The 19951-nt window shown below is 39.6% G+C and overlaps 1 protein-coding gene across 1 annotated transcript in view; it reads left to right on the top strand.

The window, feature by feature from the left end:
* Window positions 1-11872: 11872 nt before the first annotated feature.
* LOC139713526 (uncharacterized) overlaps window positions 11873-19951 on the top strand; it is a 47723-nt gene continuing 39644 nt past the window's right edge. The window contains exon 1 of the mRNA XM_071625253.1: window positions 11873-13067. Coding sequence (XP_071481354.1) covers window positions 11873-13067 — 1195 coding nt within the window. The remainder of the gene's footprint in view (window positions 13068-19951) is intronic.

Genomic DNA, 19951 nt, shown 5'->3' with positions numbered 1-19951 from the left:
TGAGAACATCAGAAAGAACAATCTTGCACTGTTTAAATCAAAGACAAAGAAATCACCTAGAAAGTCTCAGACAAACATCGCACACGTGAAAAGTAATGTTGAGCTGTTCTCTCGCATGTACATTTCATGCCAAGCTAGGGATGGTGATCTTGACGCTTTCTTTGAACACGAGTGTCATGGTTGGCCCCCGGCACTGGCTGAAAATATCAGCACAATGCGCCCGGCAACCAGAAAAGCTGATCTTGTACCATGTCTGGAAGCCTTAGCACCACGACCTCATGATACACCCAAGACAGAAGTTTTCCTTGTCGATGGGGCTGCCTTAGTACATCAGTTAGATCCCAAGAAGGCCAACAGTGTGGTGAATACATTTGGTGACTACGCAAGGAAGCAGTTCCTTCCATACATTGCTCGAAAATTAAACGAGAAAACAGTGAAGCGTGTCGACGTGGTGTGGGACACCTATAGAACGGACAGTCTCAAAGGTGGTACCAGGCTTCGTCGTAGAACTGGCACACCTCTCCATCTAACTGAACAGACATCCGTGCCACAAAACTGGGGCAGCTTCCTTCTTCTAGATTCGAACAAAAAGTCATTGTTCAGTTTCCTTGCAGCTGCTCTGCAAATGATGATGGTTCCAGACGGAAAGACACTACTTACAACACATGAAGACGAGGTTAAATCAAAGCCCGCTTCTGATGTTTGTCAAATTCAACCATGTACACACGAAGAAGCTGATTCGAGAATGCTGCTCCATGCTTGGCACGCATATCTGAAGGGCTACCGAAGTATCACCATTCAAGCAACTGACACGGATGTGGTTGTGTTGGCTATCGCAATGGCGAGCAAAATGGAAGGTTGTGCAATGTGGTTGGCATTTGGTCATGGTAAGAACTTTAGGCACATTGCTGCTCACACTATTTCGACTCACATTAGTCCTGAACGCTCATGGGGGCTTCTCTTCCTGCACGCTGTTTCCGGATGCGGTACTGTTTCTGCTCTCTCTGGCTTTGGCAAAAAGAAAGTGTGGGACACATGGAATTCCGTGCCAAACTTGACGGAGGTCTTCAGTCGTCTCTCAAATGCACCAGCAGAAGTGACAAACAATGACATGGACAACATAGAGAGGTTGTTCGTTGTCCTGTACAGTAGAACCTCCCCTCTTAAGAAAGTGAACGAGGCTCGCAAACAACTGTTTACTCAGGGAAGCCGAAAACTGGAGAATATTCCACCTACAAGGGAGGCTCTTCGTCAACATGTGAAAAGGGCAGTTTTCCAGGCTGGTCACGTATGGGGACAGTCCCAAGTTGCAAACCCAGAGCTGCCTTCGCCTGCAGATTGGGGATGGGCGAAAAATGACGATGATGTCTGGCATCCATTCTGGACAGTAATGCCAGAAGCGTCAAAAGGGTGCCGAGAGCTGGTCAAGTGCAAGGGTAAAAAACGGTGTGCTGGAAATTGCAGATGTTCCGCAGCCAATCTACCATGCACAGAACTATGTGTCTGCTCAGGGCAATGCTTTCGTGATGAGCTGTAGAAGATGAGATCGAGAAGGAGTTCCTTGTTCTCATTTGAAAATGTGACTGAAGAAGATATTGTGACAGCTGTTAAAAGTATGCCAATGAAAACTTACTCATATGGAATGGACACTATACCAATAACATTGGTAAAACCTGATATGCGTATAATTCCAAAACCACTTCGGAATATATGTAATCTTTCATGCATTTGTGGTTGCATTCGAGAACAATGAGAGGTCTCAAAAGTTATGCCAGTGTATAAAAGTGGCAGTCAAAGTGAGATGGGTAATTAAGAACCCATATCTATTTAATCTGTTATTACAAAGGTAATTGAAAAACTCAACTTTAAGCAGTTGTGTGATTATTTGAATAGAAATCATATCATAAACCCAAATCAATCGGGCTTCAGACATGTCCATTCCACTATGACTACTTTCCTTATTGTGTCAAAGAAGAAATGCTCCATAACTTAGATAAGGATGAAATGATTGGAATGGTCTCCACTGACCTCATAAAGACATACGAAATTTTGTGAAGAATTCATATTATGTAAGACAAGAACAGAAGTTGGGAAAAGAACTCTTTCTATTCAAGGAGGCCAGAGTTGGAATCGGTTAGCTTATGATTTGAAATGTAGGCTCTCTCTGTCCAGTTTCAAACGAGCTCTTGAAATATCTCTTCTGCAGCCTAAGCAACTGCTCAGGATTTTTTTTCTCTCTTTTAGGACAATGCTTTCGAGATGAGCAGTAGAAGATGAGATTGAAAGGGAGTTCCTTGTTCTCATTTGAAAATGTGACTGAAGAAGATATTGTGACAGCTGTTAAAAGTATGCCAATGAAAAACTCATATGGAATGGACACTATACCAATAACATTGGTAAAACCTGATATGCGTATAATTCCAAAACCACTTCGGAATATATGTAATCTTTCATGCATTTGTGATTGCATTCGAGAACAATGAGAGGTCTCAAAGTTATGCCAGTGTATAAAAGTGGCAGTCAAAGTGAGATGGGTAATTAAGAACCCATATCTATTTAATCTGTTATTACAAAGGTAATTGAAAAACTCAACTTTAAGCAGTTGTATGACTATTTGAATAGAAATTATATCATAAATCCAAATCAATCAGGCTTCAGACATGTCCATTCCACTATGACTACTTTCCTTATTGTGTCAAAGAAAAAATGCTCCATAACTTATATAAGGATGAAATGGTTGGAATGGTCTCCATTGACCTCATAAAGGCATACGAAATTTTGTGAAGAATTCATATTATGTAAGACAAGAACAGAAGTTGGGAAAAGAACTCTTTCTATTCGAGGAGGCCAGTGTTGGAATCGGTTAGCTTATGATTTGAAATGTAGGCTCTGTCTGTCCAGTTTCAAACGAGCTCTTGAAATATCTCTTCTGCAGCCTAAGCAACTGCTCAGGATGTTTTTTTTTCTCTCTCTTTTAGGACAATGCTTTCGAGATGAGCAGTAGAAGATGAGATTGAAAAGGAGTTCCTTGTCCTCATTTGAAAATGTGACTGAAGAAGATATTGTGACAGCTGTTAAAAGTATGCCAATGAAAAACTCATATGGAATGGACACTATACCAATAGCATTGGTAAAACCTGATATGCGTATAATTCCAAAACCACTTCGGAATATATGTAAGCTTTCATGCATTTGTGCTTGCATTCGAGAACAATGAGAGGTCTCAAAAGTTATGCCAGTGTATAAAAGTGGCAGTCAAATTGAGATGGGTAATTAAGAACCCATATCTATTTAATCTGTTATTACAAAGGTAATTGAAAAACTCAACTTTAAGCAGTTGTATGATTATTCAAATAGAAATTATATCATAAACCCAAATCAATCAGGCTTCAGACATGTCCATTCCACTATGACTACTTTCCTTATTGTGTCAAAGAAGAAATGCTCCATATAACTTAGATAAGGATGAAATGGTTGGAATGGTCTCCATTGACCTCATAAAGGCATAAGAAATTTTGTGAAGAATTCATATTATGTAAGACAAGAACAGAAGTTGGGAAAAGAACTCTTTCTATTCAAGGAGGCCAGAGTTGGAATCGGTTAGCTTATGATTTGAAATGTAGGCTCTCTCTGTCCAGTTTCAAACGAGCTCTTGAAATATCTCTTCTGCAGCCTAAGCAACTGCTCAGGATGTTTTTTTTTTCTCTCTTTTAGGACAATGCTTTCGAGATGAGCAGTAGAAGATGAGATTGAAAAGGAGTTCCTTGTTCTCATTTGAAAATGTGACTGAAGAAGATATTGTGACAGCTGTTAAAAGTATGCCAATGAAAAACTCATATGGAATGGACACTATACCAATAACATTGGTAAAACCTGATGTGCGTATAATTCCTAAACCACTTCGGAATATATGTAATCTTTCATGCATTTGTGCTTGCATTCGAGAACAATGAGAGGTCTCAAAAGTTATGCCAGTGTATAAAAGTGGCAGTCAAAGTGAGATGGGTAATTAAGAACCCATATCTATTTAATCTGTTATTACAAAGGTAATTGAACTTTAACCAGTTGTATATGATTATTTGAATAGCAATTATAATTAAACCCAAATCAATCAGGCTTCAGACATGTCCATTCCACTATGGCAACTTTCCTTATTGTGTCAAAGAATAAATGCTCCATAACTTAGATAAGGATGAAATGGTTGGAATGGTCTCCATTGACCTCATAAAGGCATTCGAAACTTTGTGAAGAATTTATATGATATAAGGCAAGAACAAAGGTTGGGAAAAGAACTCTTTCTATTCGAGGAGGCCAGTGTTGGAACCGGTTAACTTATGATTTGAAATGTAGGCTCTCTCTGTCCAGCTTCAAACAAGCTCTTGACATATCCCTTCTGTAGTCAAAGCAACTGCTCAGGATTTTTTTCTCTCTTTTTTTCTCTTTCTGTCTCTATTTGATATTGTCGAAATATTATGTTACTGTAGCTTTTTGTTCTGTTTTCGTTTTTTTCTTTTGCTCTACTTTTTAAAAATGTTTCGTTGTTTTTGTTGTTACCTGACACTTGTCACTTTCTTTATTACTATTTATGTAGTTTGTATCTATTTCTGCTATTTTTATGTTGCTCAGATATACTCGGATTTGCAGAAGAACAGCTTTGCTGGAGCAAATTGCCGTAATTAAAATAAAATATACTGAAACTGATGCCGAAACTGAAACGTATGGCTGCACAACTGTTGATTATATGGCCTACACAATGCATAAGAAACGTGTGCAGCAATGCTGCAACAAAATTTCCCTCTATATGCCATTTGGCACTCAAGATAGGGGATTTCATGATTTTCGTCTGGGCGGCCATATTGAAATTCAAGATGGCGGCCATGCAGCTTGCCGGACATTTTCAATTTATCCATTATTCAATCCAACATGTTAACATACTTTTGTGTGCTAAATGCCAATGGCTCTTCATTTACAACTCGATCAAGATAGGGATTTTCAACACTTTGTCTGGGCGGCCATATTGGAATTCAAAATGGCGGCCATGCAGCTTGTCTGGCATGACAAATTTGTCTTTTATTTACTTTTGTATGTTCACATACCTTGGTGCACCAAATTTAAGCTCCGTTTGTCATTTAGAACTCAAACTAGGGCTTTTCAACGTTTCTTCTTGGCGGCCATCTTGGAATTCAAAATGGCGGCCGTGTGGTTTGTTAGACATCAAATATCAATCCATTATTGAACTGAGAATGTCGAAATACCCCTGTGTAGCAAATACCAGTGCTACAGGTCACGTGGAACCAAAGATATAGGGATTTCGTCGTTTCGTCATGGCGGCCATATTTGAATTCAAAATGGCGGCCGACTCAGTGGTCAGATCTCTTGGATCCGGCAATTTTTGAAATCAGCGCCCCAAAATACCCCTATATGCAAAATTTCATACTTTCCGCCGGATGTGAGCATTTCGACCAATTTTTGTTACATATCTGCCCCACTAATAAAAGTACACTGAGAAAAAGACGTTGAATTTTCGACCCATTCTATAAAACAAATAACGCACAGGTTTAAGTCCGTGACGTTGGTGGAGATGCAAGTCACTGTCGGGTATTCACAGTAGGCGCGGTCGCGGTAGGCACGGTCGCACTGGCAAAAGATCGTGAAGTTTGCTCGTCCGTCCAGACTGGCAGCTAAACTTTTCATCTTAAAGTTCCCGAAGTCTGGGTCACTGGTGCACCTGGGCGAGAAAGAAGAAAGAGCGCGCCGTCTGGCAGGTAGTGATCGTGAAGTAACAATACACACACGTACGTCACAATTACCGTGAGCTTCGGAGGCACCGCCCGCAAGCAGAAAGTAGTCTGGTCGACGTCACAATCTTCGCAAGGTTACAGTTGCAAAAACAACAAAAACACTGCGCAAAGATTTAAGGGTCCCTGAAATCCAAATGCATGTTGATTTGTGTCGGTTTATGACACCCTCAACATCACTTTTGCGGTGAAGCGAATATCTAGAAACATTCCCTATATCTTTAACGATTTTTTTTCTTCTATTTTTCTTCAGATTACTTGGGAACGTCCACAAAAAATCCTCCCAAACCAATATTCCTCAGATAACCTCATCTGTTAATCATTGCTAAAGTACTGAAATGTATAACGAAAGACATTGGAATGCACCTTCCCCTCGACTCAGCATAACTTGCATGTTTCTGTGATATTAATGTGACTATGACAAAAGACACGGCTAGGAAATCTGTGGAATATTGGTTTGGAAGGATTTTTTGTGGACATTCCCAAGTAATCTGAAGAAAAATAGAAGAAAAAATCTTTAAAAACGTATGGAATGTTTCTAGATATTCGTTTCACCGCAAAAGTGATGTTAACCGTATCATAAATCAACACAAATCAACGTGCATTTGGATTTCAGGGGCCCTTTAAGGAGAATGGCCCAAACATTACCCAAAGATTGAGAAGATTGGCGGAGGTCGGGAAATATATCTAGTTTGAGTGGGAGGTTTTGCGAGAAGTTCGGTCACACTGGCTAAACTTCGAGATCTATATAGATACTGATCTTAAACTTCGCGATCTTCTGCCAGTATAACGTTGTGCAATATACACTCGAGTGCGCTGCATCTCCACTAACGCACTCTTCTTACCTGTGCATCATTGACATATCTTATTATTTCATTAATCGTGGACACGCTTTATGAGCGTATCACCTATTGTCTTTGGAATAATTAACCTTCGAAATATCAAACCTGATTTCATTTCGGATTAAGATCCTTCTGAATAACGAACCTTCGGAATAACGAGTAATTGTGACCATGCAAATTACTGACCAAGTTGATATTTTCAAAGATTATATTTGAATGGGAAAATGGCTCTTGAAACACCATGTCATGATTTGATTTTATTGATATCAAAGTCTTTTTATTAAATATACAGTGACCAGACTTGTAACATCGATATCCACACCAACATGCACACACACACACACACACACACACGCACGCAAACACACACACAAACACGCGATGCTACAGAATTGGAATGCTTCTTCAGATACAAAACAAAGGAACTCGTGTGTGTATGCATGTATATCTTCTTTGACTTGTTTGCCAACTACCATTTATCTTTTGCACACTTGGATGTATGCTTATGATATAATTCCTTATTTATTCTGTGTTATGTTTTGTTGGAAAAAATGAAAATAAATGAATTGAATTGAATCGAATTGAATGGAATTTGTACTTAGGAAAAGGGCCTTGACATGAATATCATCAAATCACGACACTACATTTTTCAGGGTCATCTTCACACTCAAATGTATAGCTTCTTGAATATCATTGTTAACCCAAGTTTCATAATATAGACCACTACGAATAATGTATCAACTTGCGGGTATACGAAAATTTATAATCAGCTACCCATTTCTGCACGCAATACATACACATTTTTTCCTCTCTCTCTTTGCTTTATATCTCTGAAACTGAGGTCGTTACATTAAGATTTCAATTATTTTGTTTACTTTGTTCAATCCACATTGTCTTATTCACATTATTTCTCTCACTAAAGAAAGTGAGATGTACTTTCATTGTCGAAAAACGGAAATAAATTCGAACTTAAACGTGAACTTGAACTGTTTTTTACTGAATGGTCATTTACTGTATTTCGTGTGCATTTAGAACTCGACGAATCAAACATATCTCGAGACTAAAGGAGCATTCGGGGAGAACAGACCTCCGATAAGCAGCCATGATTGGAATATCGCCATTTCACAGGCAGTATCTTCAACACAACCATCTACACAATACATTTCAGAGGCAAACAAAACTTACTATATTGAAATGTACACAACTCACTGTTTGTGATATTACAGCCGATCATATTCCCTTAAGACCCCATGGCCTTTAACCTTTGACGTCATAACCCCTGGATTTATGTGATTCTTTCTTACTTCATTATGAACACAGCCTGTAGGCCCAAGTTGGATGAAAATCAGACCATTCATTGCTGAGTTATTTGGAGCATGAGCTTCTGTATAATATGTCGTTTAAGACTCCTTTGACCTCTGAGCTGTGATTTCATGACCCCTAAATTATACTGTTTCATTTCTACTTCATTATGATCACACACGCTGCAAGCTTGGTGAAAATTCGATCTTCTGTTTCAGAGTAATTAGGAATTCCAGAGTAATTAGGAAATAAAACCTATCTAATGTCCTTCATGACCCCCATAACCTTTGAGCTCTGACCTTACAAAATCCATTCTTTTGGACTGAAAAAAAATCCAATAATCCATTCTTGAGCTATTGGAAGATTAAGTTGATTTTGTGTCCTTTTACCCAATGGCCTTTGACTTTTAACATTTAACTTCATAACCCCCAAATCAATTTTTTCTCACTTCATTATGAACACACCCTGCAAGTTTGGTGCAAATTCAATCATCAGGGTTTTTTTTTTTTTTTTTTTAGTTATGAGGAGATTACTCTTGGTTCTTTTTTATTGCCGTTTGACCTTTTATATACCTCGTGACACCAAATTAAATCGTTTCCGTCTTACTCCTTTATAATCACAGTGTTGTGGTATTTACAACATATGCATCAAAAGATTGCAGGCTCACTGATATCTTGAGAGCACCATTGTTCTACGGATTTCTTACGGTCACTATTTGGCATTTGCGGATGAAAGGAAAACCCGGAACGGGTGAACAGCTGGCTTTCTTGTACTCACCTCAGTGATATACTGGCTGGTAAATCTTTCTAAATCTTTTTGGAAATGTTATTACATGCATGTTCTCTATTATCAAAGCTTCCCATGCCTCTTATGTTTCTGTCTGTGTGTGCGTTTGTGTGCGTACTCGTTTTATGTTCTGTTTCCCGAGGATTATGTCAAATTGTCTCGTTGCATTATTACTATAATTTTCACGACTCACGAGGGGACTGCATTCTACAAGCTTGGCTTTTTAGCAGTCCCCTCCAGTTCCGACCTTTTCTTTGTTATGATTCAGTCACATTTTGTCCATGTATTTCTTCAACTAAAGTATGCTTATTGATTCATGTAAACAAATAACGTGTACCTAAATTTCATTTGGAAATGTAAAAGTTACATTGTACTTAATTTGTTTATATGCAACTGTCATATTGTACGCTTTGGCCGGAAATGAAATGAAAATTAAATGAAAGGAAATGAATAAGGATTCACATCTCGAGTTTTTGGTGTGTGTGTGTTTTTGCACTCTTGTTCAAATCGTATAATTACACCATGTTGTTACAATCGCTATTGACAACTGTTCGTACGTCTGCAGAATGTGGTTGTTTGTTTTCGCTATCTGTACTTGAGCAGTATCTTTTATTGTCCCCGGGTATCTTTGCCTTTCATTTTTGTTTTCTTTATTTTGGTCCTATGTTGCACCCGTGTCCTCATCTGTTTTTTACACTCTGTTCAGAACTCGGGACCTACGCTTAACAAGTTTGCTTATAAGTAGGTTCCGTCATATTTCTTTACAGCATTTATACATAGAGCCAAACCTACAAAGATTGACCGCCATGTTTTATATTTTTACAATTATTTACTGTGCATCCAAGCCGTGTATTGTGATTCACTTCGTTTTAGTATACTTGATATACATTCTTTCATTGAGAAATATGAAAATAAATTGAATTGAATTGAATTGAAAACCCAGGTTTAGTGCTTCAAAGTGGTCCTAGTGAATTAGTCATGTTAGGGATGGAAGCAACTTATATTAAAAAAAAATATCAGTAACTAGTATAACAATTATAAGCATTGTTAAATATACAAAATGTGAACAAAACGTGTACTGAATTTTTTCTGGAATAAACCGTGTACAGTAATTTTTAAAGAAAATTTTAGAAAGTTTTAGAATTTGAGAAAATTGGTATCTCCGTATTTGCGTGGCTTCACTGCGAAATTTTTAGATGATAGGATGTTTTTTGATATAATTCAATCTATGCATATGTGTCGAATGTGATAACTCGAAATCTTTTTAATCACTGCTCCTCAAGATAAACAATGCCTTTATAAAAGAATACATTGACTTTAGATTTCGAATATCACAAGGAAGAGAGTTTCAACGTTTTAGGATTATGAAACTAAAAATTTCAGATTTTCTTGTAGGATGAGAGTGTATGTCCTTGTTCAACTGAAATCATTAGAAAAAGGGAAGATTATAACTGACTGTTAAACAAAAAAGACAGACCGACAAACTTCGAAACTGAACACATAATCTCTACCGGCCGTATGTCTCGCCTATACTGACGAAGGCAAGTCTCCACAAAGCTTTTTGCCAAGGCTCTCTCGCTGTATGCTGGTGACCAAATAGGGGCGAACGAAGCGAGCTCGATCAGCTGTGTTGGAGAGCTCGGCTGGGCTCGCTTAATTCGCTCACCAGTTTGTATACTAGTCTAGTGGGATGTCTGAAAAAGGGCTCTCTGAAATGGTGTCAGAGGCATTTTTTAGTAAAAGTTGGGAACCGGTCTCTTTCACCTAATTTGAGTATGCTGAATCCGAAAAATCCGGTTCCCAAGCGAAATTCGCCGATCTTGACCATCTAATTTGCATAAACAAAATGGCTGCCAAGCCACAGAAATTATCAGTTTCAGATTTTCAGACCTCAAAATCAACCAGTAAAAATTATGAATTTGGGTAACATTCTGTGTGAGATGTCAAGTTTTAAGCCTCATGGTGAATTGTAAAGTTATTTGGGATTATTTGAAAGCAAAATTAGAGTACACCTCTTTGATGTGACTATTTTCTCACCCAAATACCAAAGTTTGTGATCCAAAGAACCTGCCTCTTGTCTAATCCTAGAAATATGATGTGATTGGCTATTGAAATAAACTGGTGTATGTTGTTCACAGTCTGAGGTTGAGACTACCTTCATTACTTCCACTCTTGCTCTCACCCTCTCTACTTTCAGCTCTATTTCTCTCTCCTCTCTAATAACAGCAACCCTCTGTTCTTCCAATGCAACACTATCTATCTTCTTTCTCTTATCTGATGTAAGACCACACTGGATGCATTCCTTGCTGACCACGACCCCTTCCCACTGCATACACTGTATATAAGAAAGTAACAGCCAGCAGTGATAGCCACTACTTTTTGTGACTCTCATTTGGGTAGCCATGCCTCTTACAAATGTGCAGAAGCAACGCCGCTTCAGAGCAAAACTCAAAGCTACTGGACAATATGAGGAATATAAACAGCAGCACAGAGAGGAGGTCCGGAAATCTAGAGTTGCAAGGAAAGCCGCTGAAACAAACCTTCCAAAGGCTGTGAGAGAACGTGTGGCAGAGGAAAGAAGGGAATCTACCAGAAAGCGAGTTGCAGAATGGAGAAAACGCAACAAGGAAAAGAAAGAACAGGCATCCACTCAAGAACAGAAAAAAAAGATCACCGTTTAGTAGTGCTCAGGCCTATGCAAAGGCTACAGCTCGGGCTAGGAGAATGCTTCCGCAAACACCAAAAAGAAGAAAGGCAGTATGCCGTAATCTCTACGACACTGAATGTGATGCATCAACACCCACATCTTCCAAAGAAAGACAGAATAAAAGCTATGATTCTCTGCGCCTCAACCAAGAAACTGTAGATCTTGTTCACAATTTTTATGAGCGTGATGACATCAGTCGACAAGCTCCAGGAAGGAGAGATGTCATCACTGTCAGAGAGGGCCAAGGAAAAAAGATAAAGATACAAGCTAGGCACCTGACATCATCAATTTTGGAAACACATGCTCTTTTCTGCAAGGAGTACCCAGATGTGAAAGTGGGAAAAAGCAAGTTTGCTGAACTTCGCCCCAAGCATGTCTAACTTTCAAGCAAGCTTCCCCACAATGTTTGCTTATGCAAATATCACGAGAACTTCATCATGGCTATTAACGCTCTTCACAAAGCATCATCATCATGTCCCCCATACTCCCATGGGCTACCAGAAAGATTCTTGTGTAGTGAACCTACACGAGCTTGCTGGATGAATGAGTGCGATTCATGTAAGGATGGTGCTGGATTCAGAAGAATCATGAACTATGACACTGCTGATGCCCAGTGGTATGTTTGGAAGACTGCAGAAGACAACCGACTGATGAAAGCTGTTGAGGAGGGCACCACACATGACCTAGCTGATTACATCTGCAGTTTGGTGCCCCAGTTTCTTGAACATACATACATAAAGCGTCACCAGGCATCTGAGTACCAGATATGCAAGGAAAGAGCAACCAGCAATGCTGATCCTGATGAAGCCCTCATTCAGATTGATTTCAGTGAAAATTACACCTGTGTCGCTCAAGATGAGATCCAGAGTGCCCACTGGAATCAAAGGCAAGTTAGCCTTTTTACAGTGGCAGTGTGGCATTATGGGTCTCAGCACTCCTACGTCATCACATCAGACAATCTTGCCCATGGAAAGGAAACTGTGATTGCTTATCTTGACAAGGCGTTGGATGGCTTACCAGATAATGTAAAGAAAGTTTCCCTCTGGTCAGATGGCCCAGCATCACAGTTCAAGAACAGATACATTGCAGCATCACTGGACACACTGCAATGCAAGCACAAACTCCAGATTCAATGGAACTTTTTTGCCACATCCCATGGCAAGGGACCAGTGGACGGAATAGGTGGATCTGTGAAACACCATGTGTGGGGAAAAGTAAGGGCCAGAAAAGCAATTGTGAGTGATGCTGCTACATTTGTTGCTGCAGTGGAGGACATGAAGGGTGTAACAGCAGCAGTCCTTACCCAAGCTGAAATCAAGGCAAGAAATGCATCTCTTCATCTTGATGTCATATTTGAAACCGCACAGCCCATCCCAAGAATCGCAAGCATGCATTGTATCCAGTTGTCAAATGCAGGGGAGATCTCAACATTCCTGATTTCTGCGGATGCAGGTAGTCAAGCTCAACCAGAGTCAGAGGTGGCAGAGGAGAACCCTTCTATTGGAGACTGGTATGCAGTGGAATATGACGGAAGAATGTATCCTGGAGAAGTCGTTGCTGTCGGCCAAGAGAATGACTATCAAGTGTCTGTTATGGAGCAAGCTGGGAAGTACTGGAAATGGCCCAACCCACGTGATGTCATCTTTTACTTGAGAGAAAAGATGTCTAAGAAACTAGATGCACCAGCTATTGCTAATAATCGCGGACACTTTAAATTTACAGACACATTTTAATCAGCTGTACAACTGTATCTATAGTACAGTCAAAATGCGGATTGAAATGACATGGACAATATCAAGGAGGAGAGCTCAACCTGAACATTTGATTTGGATTTTGTGTCTATGTATTGTGTAGCTCATCTGAACTCTATATTCTAATCACGTTTGTCTTAATAAGTGCTTCTTTCATTGATGCTGGGGCAAGAAATTGAACATGTTTGCTTTACATTTTTTTCATTTTGCGGAGAAGCCAGCTCTCATGCATTAAGTTAATACATAACATTACATATTGTCCAATATGAAAAAAGAGGGGCAAACTTATTAAGAATGTCCCTGTTATCTTAAATACATTTTTAAAGACACAGAAACTTGAATCCCACACAAATTATTGATTTTTTAGTGAAATTTTTGTTGTTGACCATTCATGGACAAAATGTAACGTGAGTAACCGTAACGTGAGTAACCGCTTTATCTGCACCCCTAGTAAAAACCATGCATTCCTTATTTTTTATACCATATACAAAATTTGTCTCACTAATGTGCTTCTTTGAAATGAGTATAATCAACTTCCATGAAAGCTTGGTATGGGGACACTTTTCACTTTTGTCGACTTTTCATTTTATGCATGTCCAAATCGTGTAACGTGAGTAACCGACACATTTTAAAGATTTGTCAAGAGCATAATGACATTTCCCAAGTTTTGTTTTTATACAAGGGATAGTCAGACTGTGTACTTTGTTGTGATAAAAAATTGTATGGTTCATATCTGTGATAAGGGAGTTACAGCTCCAAGAATGAGTCAAGGTGTCTCCAAATGTAACGTGAGTAACCGTGGAATAGCCCAGATGAACAAGGTCAATGAGCTCGACATCAAATGTGACACTGCACCTCAAAACAAACAAAAAGTCGCCAGACATGAATTTTAAGTTAAGACCATATTCTGAAAGAACAGACTTTAAGCTTTAAAATGATGTATAACTCAAATCAAATGGACTCTCCTAACCTATCTAAATATTGGAAAGAAAGCACAAACTCAGGAAAAGTGTGAACCGAGAAAAGAGGCTGTGAAGTACAGTGTCTATTCAAGCGCTTACCAATACCAAACCGTGCTGGCTGTGCAATGAATGGGACAAAAAACAGGAAGTTAACCACCGGAGTAACAACAATGAAGGGATTATCAGATTAAAGTGAAATTAAGCATGCCTCATTAACACAGTCTGTCCATAATTAATGCCAACTTTCAAAGCAGTAGCACTATTCCTTCAAAAGTTATTAGAGTTGAAGGTGAAGAGTGTGGACAAGGTTTTTCAGAAATGAAAAAGGGATTCTAAAGACACACCTAATCACACTATTCTACCAAAAATGTTCGAGATAAACTGCTAAAAAAAACACTTTCCTGCCCGTTTTATGATCCCAAATTTTAGCATAATGTAAAAGAAGACCCGCTCTTTCAAAAAATATGAAAAAGTCAAGTTCGGCTAGGTTTACCCATTTCACTTATTTTCAGTCCTCACGCAAAATCAGTGTGTGCGACTTTATGTTCGTTTTGAGGTGCACGGTCACAAATATAGTAGGCCCACAAGCTGTGCGGTCCGCGAACTCGACACTCGACGAAAACAAGGCCCACGAGATTAATATATGTATTACATCAGAAAGCTTAATCTATTCAGTGTAGGTCTTGTGGACCTCCCCCTCCCCCCATGTGTCGGACCCTTATGGGCCTGGTTTGCCTATACTATAAGCAGGGCTCGACACTAACGGTGGCCCGGTGGCCCGGGGCCACCAAAAACGCACATCGGGCCACCAAAATTTCAGAAATGAAGACTTTGGTGGCCTGATCGCGCCACCAAAAAATGTCGGATGTTTGCCTTTGGGCCACCAAAAATAAAAGTTAGTGTGGAGCCCTGCTATAAGTGTCAAGCTCATGGGCAATGCTACCTAGTTTCGAGCTGGCGGGTCTGTGTAGGTCAGTGTCAAGCTCGCGGGCTGTATGGTTCCGATGAATAACTCATGGTCCTGGAGCATATAAGTGACGTCATGGACCATTTGGAAAGCGACATACTGTGAGGCATAACATGCATTCCACATGAAGCAACCCTGTGTCTTGCAACTTGCTATTGTCATCCAATTAAGTTTGGGTCATTACGTCAGGCAATTTTGGGCATTTTTTTAATGACCCCTTTAGGTACCCTCAATTCAAAATAGGAGTGGAACTACTATTTACTCTAATTGTCTTCTTTATGCTCGATACTCCTTAACACTTGGGCCTGGCCAAGAGTTGTGTCCCCATGCCCAAATATTGGTTGTTTCCAATATGCCGCCATCCGGTTTGCATCCAATGTGTGAATCAGGGTACGCTGACAGCGGGTAATATCACCTGCATGATCCGGTTAAGACTCTCTGCCAGCAAGTGATGATTCAGTGTAACCTGCTGAAATTGGTCTAGATCTATACCCTTGATCTCTTTCAAGACAGGGCAGCATCTGCGTCTTCAGTGAAGCACGCGATCGGCACACAGGATCTCCTCCACGACTTAACTGGATAGACATCCTGAGGTCAGCCCAGCGTTCTTATAGGTGCACAGCCACTGTATGCGATCAGTCATCAGAGTCTTTCAGTGGCAATATCTAAACAGTCTGGGTGAAGGCAACCTTGTCTCTATGATGAGTGCATTGCACATAGAGTACAGGATGCACGAGATGATATAGTAGAGCGGTTAAGCCCTCAAAATCATGAGAATTGTGCAAAATTTGACTAAAGCATGAAACTTTCACCAGTGTTAGTACATACCATGAGATTCATTTTAAGATCGGGAGGTAAGTCTGCTTTGACCTCTGATGACCTCCAGAGGTCAATGAACTTCAAATATCAGAATATTGATGTTTGAAGGCATTTGTGAAAGATAGGCCTAGACGTTGGTTACGCTGCACTAAATATGCATTTGTGCTACAATTCATCTGATTCCACAGGGCATTGACAGGTTTCTACCTTTGACCTCTGATGACCTTTAGAGGTCAATGACCTCAAAATACCATAATAGTGATCTGTGATGTTATTAGGTAATGATAAACATGATTAAGATGTGCAAAACAAGCTATCTGTTTTACAATGAAGCTGTCTTCATATTCCAAAGAGCAAAGACAGGTTTCTACCTCTGACCTCTGGAGACCTTTAGAGGTCAATGACCTCAAAATATCATAATATTGATCTGTGGTGGCATTAGTTAATGATAAACATGGTTAAGATGTACAAAACAAGCATATCTGTTTTACAAGAAATTGTCTTCATATTCCAAAGAGCACAGACAGGGCTCTACCTTTGACCTCTGGTGATCTTTAGAGGATGTACGAAACAAACACAATTGTAGCCCAGATGGCTACTAGCACATGTTTATAATAAAGGATAAAATAGAATAGAATAGAATAGGATAGAGAGTAAAAGAAAACAGATCACTGCAGTCGTTTTCCTAGACACCCTGTGACACCAATATGCTAAGTATTTTCCTCTTCTTGGAGTTTTTAAAACCGTTTACTAGTACAATTGTATCTTCCTTCCAGCTGTTCCCTTTTTTTCAAACCCCCCTCTTCCAAGAAAATTCTATGGTGAAAGGAATTTATGAGTTTGACATTGGCTACTTTCCCCGCTAGTGGTCAGCACTCTCCATCCCCAAAGCCCCGCACCAAATTACGGGGAATAACGTGATGACGTGTTTTTGCCCTCTGATCCCCAAACATAAATGACCCTCTGAGCTTGAAGGTGGCCCTCCTGCCAGAATTAATGTATCCCTCTATTCTAGCATTTATTGTTTAGTGGAGTGGGTCAAACAGGAACTCCAAAGACAAATTCAGGGACAACGACCCAGAACAACGATGACGTTGGTTGTCCTAAGGACACTAATATCCATTTGGTTTGTCATTTTAATATACAAGAAACAATAAAGTCTTTACCAGTGGTTACAGAGAAGAAGTGAATGAAGAAACTAAAAGACAGTGGGCGAATTAATCAGAAATTGAGATGAATCATTAGAAAATTGAATTCTCACAGAAACGAATAGGAGGAGCAAATTGAACATTTTGACCAATAAGGAATTAATTTCTAGTGAACACCACACCCCAATATAAGATTGAGCCAATGAAATTCTTTAGAGAAAGGAAGTTTGTTAGTAAATTAGTTATAAAAAAACATGTCTGAGCCGAGAAATCAGTTAGAGTGGCAAGCACAATGGGAGCGGCTTCACACTATATAGTGAAGCAAAGGCTGCAGATTTTTTTTGAACTTTGAGGAACTTTGAGAATAGTTAGAGACCACAGAGATAAAGACAGGAGTTCCCCTTCCTTGGTACATCATGCCCCCTCCAAGTCAATCAACTAATCTTTATCGACGCTGTGAATGTAATGAGGATCTGACTGTCGTAACTGAATCGGCGAGCAGCAGCACATGAGGAGAAACTGTGCGTCACGATAAGACAAAACTTTGGTTTACGCCAATTTGGAGTGCAATGACAAACTCCAAATAGTCAACTGGTGTCATCGGAGATGTTGAAGCGCCCTGTTATACTGATACAAAGTGGACAGTGATGGTGACGAAGAGCCTAATGAGAGCGCGACAGCATACCACTCAACGGACGGCCCAGCCGCACTGACGATATCGACAATGACATACAGACGAGGACCTCATTCGTCGACCGTACCGATGTCGAGATAAGTGACCACACCCACTAGCATCATTTCTCCCTACTAACTAAATCCCTCCATTTCCCATAGAATAAGACGGTATATGAAATGGTCTCAAAAGCCGTAAAGACGTTCCTAAGTGATGAGTGGAATGCTAAACTAAGTTGTGAGGAAAGAAACTTGTTTGTGAAGAAGTTTTTTGTTTCAGACCTACTAGTACAGTCTACTATGTCGAAATATTGGGTCCCGTGAGATTTTCGTGCCAAAATTGATTTTTTTGGCTAACTTGGTCAATTTGGGGGTGCTGAATCCAAAAAACTTTGGTTCCATTTTTTCCAACCACGTCTTCAGCCGCCATTTTGAATTTCAAAATGGCCGCCATAGCAAACTGTATTTTGACCCAATTCTCATAATGTGAGCATCATAGAAGGCTCAAATTTGATGAAAAAAGCATGTTTATGATGTCAGACATTCTGGTACACCATTTTCTGATACTGTAGATAGTATTAATACAATTTTCAGGCAGCCATCTTTAAATTCAAAATGGCCACCATAACAAATGTAATTGGGCCTATATCTCATATCGTATACGGTACATTGAGTAAGGTTGTAATTCGGGGCAAAGAGCATGCGTATGCTATCAGACATTCTGAAACATCTTTTTCTGAAACGATGGTTCATTTTGATATTGAAGGTGGCCATCTTGAAATTCAAAATGGCCGCCATACCACAACGTATATTTTGACCAATATCTCATGTTGCTAGGGGCTGTTGTAAGCAATAAAGAAAATTCACATTTCGGACATAAACCAGGCTTATAATTGCAGATCACTTTCGAGGCGACCATCTTAGCATTCAAAATGGCTGCTTTTCAGCTAATCTCTGGTTACAAGCAATGAATGTCTATGGTGGCTTACAGTGTACATTCTTTTAAAAACACACACATAGGGCCTATACATTCTGTAATAATGGATTATTCGCACTGGCCGCCACTCTTGAAATTCAAGATGGATTTCGACCACATTTGGTGCTGTAAGATCATTAAACTGCAAACCCAAGCATGCTGGAACACTCATGTGTAAGTCAATCACTTCAGTGAATTGCGTAGGCGGGACTACTTCCTGTCCCGTAGGTACACTGCCATGTTGAAATGCTAAATGGCAGCCATGGGAAACATTCCTTTAAAAGCGTAGCGTTTAGGTAAAAATTGTGAATGGGAAATCATGTAATTCTGACGTCAAAACAAATGACTTTCAAAAGAACCTCTTAATAACTGTGTCTGAGTGACTAAATGCCCCGTTTAGAAGATTTGGTCGTAGAGTTTACAATATTAGCCCTTATATATTCTAAAAATTTGTGGGATAGTCACTTTAATAGATATAATGTCTTCTATAGGCTCATTTCCTGCATGAGTTTTTGAAGTCACAGCACTTGGCTCTACACGGGGAGGATTGGTTCGATAAAATTCTTCCAGAAACAATGACTTTTGCATTTCTTGCTATGAGCATGATAATGAATTCTGTGGCCACCGTTGGTGTAGGAAGCTCCAAGTATTTAATTTAACAGTTTATGGATACCCTCTGGAAATAGCTACAATGTAATATATCATATTTCCCTGTAGTAGAGGCACAAATTAGGTTGTGAGAGTTGACGAGGTTTGCTCTCTCGATAATGTTGTATCAATGTTGTATCAAGACTCTACTAGGGTAAAGCGGGGGATTGTCCTGGTTGAAGTCTGAAGTCATCCACGCCAAACTTCTGGAAGACATGGACTGTGTCATTTCACATTCTGCATGATTCTAGGTTCAGATACTTCTTGGTCCATCTGCTCTTTGAGACATCCTCAAATTTTCAACTTCAGCCAGCACCATGAAAGGCATGAAAAAGCAGACCTTTATAGTCGTTTTTTTTTCCACAACGAACTACAGAACATAATCTCTCAATAATGCCAATTGTACTTTTATCATTTTAACAATTTTCCAGTGATGGAGCAGACATCATGCAATGCAGTAAGTAAAGCAAACTTACAAGATCCATCAGGAGAATTGAAATGTCAGTGTATACGTAATAATCATCAATATCTCTGATTTTCCCGTTGCTCTTGAAGTAGCATCTAATACATACA

The sequence above is a fragment of the Diadema antillarum genome, unplaced genomic scaffold, assembly GCF_040938485.1.
Source record: "Diadema antillarum isolate AM-2024a unplaced genomic scaffold, OU_Dant_1.0 seq00001995_RagTag, whole genome shotgun sequence".
Taxonomy (NCBI): Eukaryota; Metazoa; Echinodermata; class Echinoidea; order Diadematoida; family Diadematidae; genus Diadema; species Diadema antillarum.
Note: the sequence above shows the minus strand (reverse complement) of the source record. Positions and strands in the feature narration are given on the sequence as shown.